The sequence below is a fragment of the Octopus bimaculoides genome, chromosome 17, assembly GCF_001194135.2.
Source record: "Octopus bimaculoides isolate UCB-OBI-ISO-001 chromosome 17, ASM119413v2, whole genome shotgun sequence".
In the NCBI taxonomy this organism is placed as follows: domain Eukaryota; kingdom Metazoa; phylum Mollusca; class Cephalopoda; order Octopoda; family Octopodidae; genus Octopus; species Octopus bimaculoides.
In genome coordinates this window covers 26,666,690-26,676,285 of record NC_068997.1, presented here as the reverse complement: position 1 = coordinate 26,676,285, position 9,596 = coordinate 26,666,690, and the positions used below count along the sequence as shown (strand labels likewise).

General features: G+C 36.6%; 1 protein-coding gene across 1 annotated transcript in view; it reads left to right on the top strand.

The window, feature by feature from the left end:
* Positions 1-9,596, top strand: part of LOC106878470 (polyamine-transporting ATPase 13A3) — an 84,883-nt gene that overhangs the window by 12,288 nt on the left and 62,999 nt on the right. Inside the window, exons 2-3 of the mRNA XM_052974130.1 lie at positions 1,942-2,024; positions 7,067-7,234. Of these exons, the coding sequence (XP_052830090.1) occupies positions 1,942-2,024; positions 7,067-7,234 (251 nt within the window). The remainder of the gene's footprint in view (positions 1-1,941; positions 2,025-7,066; positions 7,235-9,596) is intronic.

Genomic DNA, 9,596 nt, shown 5'->3' with positions numbered 1-9,596 from the left:
TATATATATATAATTTTATATAATTTTCCAGGCTATCAACTTCACTGCTTGTGTATAAGAACTACAATATTTAGAATACGTATTTGTAGCATTTATATGTATCCATATTGGATTTTGATCAAATCAATCTCAGGTCTCATATTTATACCAATAATTGATTAAGTTGTTGTTATAGATAGTTTAATTACACAGTTTTAATTAATCTCATCTGTAGAGTATACATTTCATGATATTTAGAGTGTAATTTGAAGTATGTATCTTAAACCACACTTTGATCTGTTTGATACCATTTCATCATAAACTGTTGTAGTTCACCATTAGTTAATTAAATATCCAAAATATTAATATTGTAATTATCTAGACATATCAACTTTGTCTTCAGTGTGCATAATCTACAATATTTAAGATGTGTATTTAAATTATTAATATCATCTACACTATATTTCTGATGTATTTGATCTGCAGTCATCATCAGTTGTCTTAATTATGTAGCTAGATGACTGAGATGGCTCGTTAATAAGATTATAATTATCCAGACTATTAACCTCATCATTAGAGTGTATATTTATAATATTCACAACCGCAGGTGTGGGTGTATTAAAAAGCTTGCTTCCAAACCATTTGTTCTTGGGTTCAGTCCCTCTGCATGGCACCTTGAGCAAGTGTCATTTCTTTAACCCTGGGCTAACCAAAGCCTTGTAAGTGGGTTTGGTAAACAAGAACTAAAAGAGGCCTGTTGTGTGTGTGTATCTTTTACCTTTTACTTGTTTCCATCATTAGACTGTGGCCATGCTGGGGCAACGCCTTGGAGAATTTTTAGTCAAATGAATTGATCTCAGTGCTTATTTTTCTTTTTTTAAGTCTGGTACTTGTTCTATCAATTTCTTTTGCTGAACCACTAAATTACAGGGATATAAACACACCAATACCAGTTGTCAAGTGGTGGCTGGGGACAATACAGACACACACACACACACATACAACGGGATTCTTTTAGTTTCCATCTGCCAAATCCTCTCTCAATACTCTGGTTGGATTGGAGCTATAGTGGAAAAAACACTTGCCCAAGGTGCTCCGCAGTGGGTCTTATCACACAGCCATGCCTATGGCTTATACATACAACCCTTTCTTGATAGTATTTCTAACAATTTAAGTCTGTTAATTATTCTATTGGTGTCTTTTGTCAAACTGCTAAGTTGCAGGGATATAAACACACCAATATTGGTTGTCAAGTGATAAAGGGGGACAGACACACACACATGTACGCACGCATGATGGGTTTCTTTTATTTTCTGTTTGCTAAATCTGCTCAGAATGATTTAGAAGAATAACTTTTTTATTATCAAGCAGGCTTTGAACATAAATTAACATGGAGTTTTGAGGGAAAATTATTATTTAGATCACTTTAAAAAGATGGTTTGGAAAGGGTTAAATCTAAACACCTTATACTCAAGGAGCCATTATGTCTAAAAACGATTCAAAGTAGGTTGGCTATTACTAAGGTTTAATAAATAGTCTGTGAAGGTGTGTGGCTTGGTGGTTAGGATATTTAGTTTATGATTGCAAGGTTGTGATTTCAATTCCTAGCGATGCATTGTGTCTTTGAGCAAGACATTTTATTTCATGTTGCTCCAATCCATTCAGCTGGCAAATATAAGTAGTACCTGTATTTCAAAGAGCCAGCCTTTCACACTCTGTGTCATACTGAATCTCCCTGAGAACTGTGTTAGGGGTACACGTGTCTGTGGAGTACTCAGCCACATGCACATTAATTTCACAAGCAGGCTGTTCCGTTGATCAGATCGACTGGAACCCTCATCATCGTAACTGACAAAGTGTCAAGAAATAGTCTGAAAATTTTCTAATCCTGAAAAGATGATTTGTCCAAAAAGTGATTGTTTGAAATTAAAATTTATTTCATTTTATATTTGATAATTTCAGGTAGTATTGAATCTGACCCAAGCATCTTTAATGGTGTACTGGTCAACAAAATTATATTGAATAAAAACACAGATGACCAATTGGTAAGTAACCTTCACTTCTTTCTAATATGTTTTTGTCGTTTAGCCCCAGGTTTTAACCCTGATGGATCAATCACAGTATATCTGAAGCAAAATATCTACATTATTTAATGTGTTCTTCTTTGTTGTTGTTGTCGTTTAGTCCCATGCCAGTCCTGATGGGGTTTAATATGTTTCAGAAATTATCCTTTTGCCTTTAGTTATTTGATACAGTCTATCTAGGACTACATTATCTGATGTCTTTGATGTTACTTGCTCCAGGCCAGTCCTGATGGATCAAAGACATTGCAGACAAAACAATGTACATGATAACACTTCCAATCAATTAAGATCAGAAGCCATGAGATCCACTGCCTGGTACTGCATCCGGGCATTTATTATTATTAAGGTGGTGAGCTGGCAGAATTCTTAGCACTCTGGGCGAAATGCTTAGCAGTATTTTGTTTGTCTGAGTTCTGAGTTCAAATTTCGCTCAGGTTAACTTTGCCTTTCATCCTTTCGGGGTTGATAAAAAAGTATCAGTTGAGTACTGAAGTCAGTGTAATCAACTTAATCCCTTCCTTGAAGTTGCTGGCCTTGTGCCAAAATTTGAAGCCATTATTATTGTTGTTAAGGCTGCAAGCTGGTAGAATTGTTAGCCCACTGGATAAAATGGTCAGCTGCCTTTCTTCTGGCTTTACAAGGAAGTGCTGCAAAGTTCCTGGCTTTAAAGGTATTGCAAAAGGCCTCGTTGAAGTTCTTTTACAGGGCTTAGAAAAGCTGAAAGACTGTTGCAATAAATGTGTGAATCTGAGAGGCGAATATTTTGAATAAAATCATAATTAACTGATCCTCCTGTATTTTCTTTTACCCAAAGCCAGGAACTTTTCAGCATTCCCTCGTATGGTCTGAGATCAAATTCTGTCAAGGTTGACTTTCATCTTTTCTGAGTTGATAAAAGAAAGCAACAGTTGAATACTAGAGTAGATGTAATCAACTAGCCTCCTCCCCACAAAATTTCAGGCCCTACCCTTATAGTAGAAAGAGTTATCATTGTTGTTGTTATTGCTTATTTTGTCATTTCACACTTTTTTTTTTCTTGCTCTATCTCCTGCTTCATTTTTCTGTCTTCTGTTCAAGGTGGGAAAATGCTTACGGAATTGATAAAAAATCTACTACAATTACTTGTAGAAAAACAAAACAAACAGCAACACAAAACAAATAAAACACTCTCAGACAAGTAAAAATTAACAACAAACAGCCTAGATATTCACTATAACTGCTTTTAAAATCAGGTCAAAATATATTTGTTTAGTTTATCACTACCAATTAACAACGGCCATTTTGTTTCCTTATTTTGTGGTTTCTTATATTATCAAATATGGGTATTTTTTGCTTTTTTTTTTGGTTGGTGTTAAAGAAACTAAGCCTCTTAGAAGAAAATATTCCATTGAAAGTAACGGTAGAAGCTGTGTGGAATAGTCACAGTTATTTGGTATATTCATATTGTTCTTTAAATTGAGACTTTTGAGTAAAACCCAGTATTGCTGTACTTAAATTTTTATATTGTGTTGTCTTAATGTATCATGAATTATTTTAAAATGCCTGTGCCTGTTATATATTTTTTACATTCTCCTCGAAATAACTATATAGATGTGTGTAGTTGTAAGCATGGCTGCATGGTTAAAAAATTGTTTTTGCAACCATTGGTTTTGGGTTCAGTCCCAATGTAGTAGGCCAGACAATGTATTGTGCGTGAATTTAGTAGACAGTGCATGGAAGCCCATTGTGTGTTTATGTGTGTGTATACTCTTTACTCTTTTACTTGTTTCAGTCACTTGACTGCGGCCATGCTGGGGCACCGCCTTTAGTCGAGCAAATCGACCCCAGGACTTATTCTTTGTAAGCCTAGTACTTATTCTATCGGTCTCTTTTTGCCGATCCGCTAAGTTACGGGGATGTAAACACACCAGCAATGGTTGTCAAGCGAAGTTGGGGGGGAGGGACAAATACAGACACACAAACGCAGTAGGACTGAACCCGGAACCATGTGGTTAGTAAGCAAGGTACTTACCACACAGCCACTCCTGCGCCTATATATATATTTGTATTGTTTTTTTTTATATTCACCTTGTATCCTGAGAGTATGCTTTGACACCTCATCACTACAATCAGCTTGATGCAATTTTCCAGCTTGCTGGATCCTGTCAAACCATCCAACCCATGCCAGCATGGGAAATGGACATTAAATTATGATAATCATGTGGTGTGTGTGTTTGTGTGTGAGAGGGAAAACTGGTTTTGATTTGTTTATGGTCATGTAAATTAGTGTTTCGGCAGAAAAAGAGACTGAAAGAATAAGTACCAGCCTTAAAAAAGAAATGCTGCAGTCAATTTGATTGACTAAGACATATAGGAGTGGCTGTGTGGTAAGTAGCTTGCTTACCAACCACATGGTTCTGAGTTCATTCCCACTGTGTGGCACCTTGGACAAGTGTCTTCTATAGCCTCAGGCTGACCAAAGCCTTGTGAGGGGATTTGGTACACAAGAACTGAAAAAAGCCTGTCATATATATATACATACACACACACACACACATACATATGTGTGTGTGTGCATGTGTATGTCTTTGTGTCTGTGTTTGTCCACCACCGATTAACAACTGGTGTTGGCGTGTTTATGTCTTCATAACTTAGAGGTTCAGCAAAAGAGACTGATAGAATAAGTATGAGGCTTGAACAACCAAAAAATAAGTACTGAGATCAATTCATCCAACTAAAAGTCTTCGAGGTGGTGCCCCAGTATGGCCCGCAGTCTAATTACTGAAGCAAGTAAAAAAGATTAAAAAAACCCAGTTAAGATTCTGTCTTTTAATTTTTTTTTGTTCGAATTGGGGGTGGATTGTGTCTTCTGAATCATTCATTAATTAGATAAGTGATGAATGAATAGTCTTGCCATATTTTTGTAGTTTTTATTGTTGTTTTAATACGTTTTTTGTGAGTGATAAACTCTTCTTACTTACACTGCCTTATTATTTCACTTCACTGGGTCACAGATTGGAGGAAAACTCGTTTTCAATAAACTAGGTCAAAGAAGAGATAACAGCAAACAAGAGATCTGCTAACTCTTGTCACATAAGCATCTCTGTGTGTTTTTTTACTTTGTGTGTGTGTGTGTCTGTTGGTATTGCGTGCATGCCATGCACGCGCGCATGTGTGAGTAAATCTATGCGTGCCCTGCATCTGTGTGAAACAGCAAGCAAGCACAATAGATTACAGTTTAAATTTTTGCGTTATCATCATCATCATTGCCTTTAGAAATTGTCATCATCACAGTCATCATTATCGTTGGTCATCATCATTGAGGGTGTTGGCATCAGTAGTGTCATTGTCACCCGTTGTCCTCCTGTTGCCCCTCCTCTTGTTTTCATGGTCACCATTAGTTTAACATGCTGTTTATCTCACTCGTTGCCCCCCACCACCCCATGTTTGCATGTGAAGGATGTATTGGTAATACAAAGCAGCACTTCTATATCTTCATTTTCAGTCCTGTGACACTTTAATTACAATGTCAGACAGACCTTGAATGGGGGAAAGTGGGGTCCCCACCTCTGCCCTCAGTACTACCATCACCACTTCCTGCCAAGACCTCCATTGGTCTACGTCTACTATGATGTACAATTCTCCACCCCAACCACTAATACTACAATAGGCCAGTGAGTGAAACTTTATGCTGTCACTTGATCTGGTAGAAAAAAAAAACCAACCAAATCTCCCTTGCATCACACTGTATTGTCTTACAAAAAGAAGAACATATTGGTTAATGATGCAGTTCTAGATGTGCTAAACTCTCTCACAATTAAATCGAGTTAGCTGTGGTTGGAACAACCAACAATAATAACATGTGTGAAAAGCACTTACAACAGTAGCAGCTTGGACAACCTGTGAAGAAGGACTATATTGTTCAGCATACTAGAAGTAACAGCCAAATTTCTCTTAACACTCCACTGTATTAAAAATAGGAGACCACATCGGATAATATAGTCTTTGGTACAATGTCCAAGTTATAGGTGGGATGGTCATGACTAGGCCTACCAAATAAAGGCTGATCTACAGTTAAGCAGAAACAATCTGTGTAACCCTTGTTTTCTTAGCCAACATCATTACATGCCCATTTAAGGCAGTGAGTTGACATTGTCATTAGAGCATTGTGAAAAATGTTTTGCAGTATTTGTTGTGGCTCTCGGTTCTGAGTTCAGATGCTGCTGAGGTTCACTTTGCCTTTCATCTATTTGGGTTGATAAAATAAAGTATTAGCATAATTGACTAACCCCTTCCCCCGTATTTGTGTGTGTGTATGTACGCGCACATTTATAAATGAATATGAATAGAACCAATTACTTAATTATGTTATGTATATTTCCATAGGATAGTTATTTATTTGCTTAGTAATATATTACATTTTTTTTGCTGCTTACGTAGATTCCCATTCCTCTCTAACACCATACAATTCTATTATTATGTATTTGAATTGAGAGCTTGAATCATAGTGAATCTTTCATTAGGTGATTACACAACCATGGGCACCACTCCTAGTGATACTTTGCAGTTACTCTCTTGGTGATCCTGCTTGCTGATCTTCTAGGATTCCTCTGCTCAGCATCAATATAAGAAGCACCATTGGCTCAGTTAAGCTCTTCCATTACCTTTACACAATCCACTATGCTGCAGTCCCATGACTTTGCTGTATCCCTGACAGGGTGACTGAATGGGTGCCGTGTCTTGCCAAAGGACAGCCCATAACTATGCAGGGCATGGTTGTCACACTCACACACACAGAGACATACAAGTTGACATTCAATAAAACCTTTCTCTTAACCTTCTACTGGTTATGTCTCTTTTCCTTTTTGGCACTTATACTCATTTAACCTCTTTTCGTTGTTTTTTATATGTGTCGACTATGCGATGCGCTAAATGAGCCATTCCTCATCACCATCTCCTGGTCGAACGGTCGTTACACATACTTATTGTACATATTGTAATGCCAAGCCTCTTTGTACTTTCAGGAATGCATTGGTTACAAAGACAATACATGTAAGAAGGTATTGTTCTACTTGTTGGTGTTTTTTACACTTGGTTTTATACTGCTGATTTTTTACTGGGAACCAAAATATGAATTATTTCTGAAGAAATCCCAGTGCCCTTTACTGGAGGCTGACGCTGTTCTTCTGAAGGTAAGTCTTGGTTTTTATGTTACTGATTGAGTGTTCATGTAGGGAAAAACATGTATGATATCTCTTATTAGAAATTCTTCAGACAGAAAACCAAATTATATTATCCGATTCTCTGTCTTGTTTTACCTACATGTACAATTTTGTGACTCCTATTAGCAAATGAAACATATGTAATAGTGAACAAATAATATCAAAATTTTTATCCCAGTCTCCTGTTTTGACACGCACGCACACACACACACACACACACACACACACACACACACACACACAGAGAGTATGTATTGTGTGTACAAATAGATGTATAGCTGTTACTTTTAAGCTTAGAACTCCATATAAATTAGTGTTCCTGATAATCCATTGTATTGGGTTGGCAACGAAGTTTCTGCTGTTTTTTTTTTAAATTTAAATTTTTCAAAAAGTTTAATAAAAAATAACAACTAATTAATCAATAATGTATTCACTCTTGTTGTTTACAACTTCTTCCCAACGTTCAACAAGATTTTCAATACCTCGTTGATAGAAATCACCCAATTTCGACTCAAAAAATTGATCCAACCAAGCTCTCAATTCTGCATCAGTATTGAACAAAACTCCACACATAGCATTTGAAAGAGATCGAAAGAGGTGGAAATCCATTGGTGCCAAATCAGGAGAGTACGGCGGGTGTGGCAGCATTTCCCAGCCATGCATTTGAATGGCTTCCTTGGTCATATTGGCGATATGAAAATGGGCGTTGTCGTGCAGCAGAAGAACTCCATGCTGAAGATTAGGTCTTTTCTATTGAATAGCCGTGTTGAGTTGTTCCATCTGTTGAACATAGTTCCACGTTGACCATTTGGTTCTGCTCAAGCAATTAGTAATGGATAATCCCTTCCTAGTCCCACCATACACACAACATCGTTTTACGCGGATGAAGATTGGACGACAGTAGGGAAAACATGTGTGAAATGAGATCCTTTACTTGATAAACAGATAAGAGTTAGCAACAGGAAGGGCATCCATCTGGAAAAGAATGTCTCAATAATATACTCGTCTAGCTTGGAAAAATCAACATAAAACAAATGAAAACACACATGCACAGGCACACACATACATGCATACACAAAGCATTATAGACAAGAGTCTTACCTCTTCCTCTCTATCTTATAAGTGGTATATATATGTGTGTGTATACACACATCTATTTATGCACATTATACAAAGTTAGCAATAATGTTTGCAATATTTAGTTTTAGTGACAAAAATTACCAACAAAATTTATGTCACAATATGCTGCAGTAATTTGCTGTGTGTGTATAGAATTTGATATAAAAACAATTTATTTTCTGTATGCTGTATGCTAGTGATAATTAGGTTATTAATCTGGATGCATAATTTCAGTGGCTCAAATTGCCAAATTGTATTATTATAAAACACTGTGAAAATGACTCAGCTTTGTATAGAAAGTAGATTATTAGTATGCTTCCCATTCCTCCAGTTAACCTTTTTGATGCCAACCTTCCTGAGACTGACCCTGGTTCTATGATATAAACTTCCTGTTTTAACCCTTTAGCATTTAAACCAGCCATAATTGGCTCAATTATTCAGCCTCTTTTGTGTTCAAACTGGACAGATATCTAGCTTTGCATTCCTACCCTAAAACTTCATTCTCAAAATAAACAACCACATCATCAAAATCTTGAAGTTGTGAGGTAAATGTGAATAAATAAGCATTACATTTGACAGAATAATTTGAACTCTAAATGATGTAAATTAAAACCTTCTGCCAAAATTTCAAAATTTCATGTTAATTTATGTTCGAGACACCAGCTTTAATAATTCTTTGTATTATGGGCACAAAACTTGAAATTGTTTTGGTGAATGGGGGTGGGGCTAGTGGATTACATTGTCCCTAGTACTTCATTAACATTTATTTTATCAACTGCAAAAGGATGAAAAGTTAAGTTGATCTCAGCAGGATTTGAACTCAGAATGTGAAGCTGGAAGAAATGCTGCAAAGCATTTCGTCCCATGTGTTTATGATTCTGCCAGCTTGTCACTTTAACACCAGCTTTAATAATGACCAAATTATTTTACACATAAAATATAAATATAATTCTAACTTTGCCATTGGTCTCTTTATCGTTTTCTTTCTTCATATATATATATATATATATCACTCCGCCCTTAGCACCTCCATCCACTACAAACACACAGACTCACACTCCTATCTCAACTTCTCCTCCTCCCACCCTAGACACACAAAACTTTCTATCCCCTATTCCCAATTCCTCCGTCTACACAGACTTTGTAGCGACAGCCATGACTTTGAGACTCAGTCTCAACTCATGGCTCACCACTTTAGCCTGCGTGGATATCC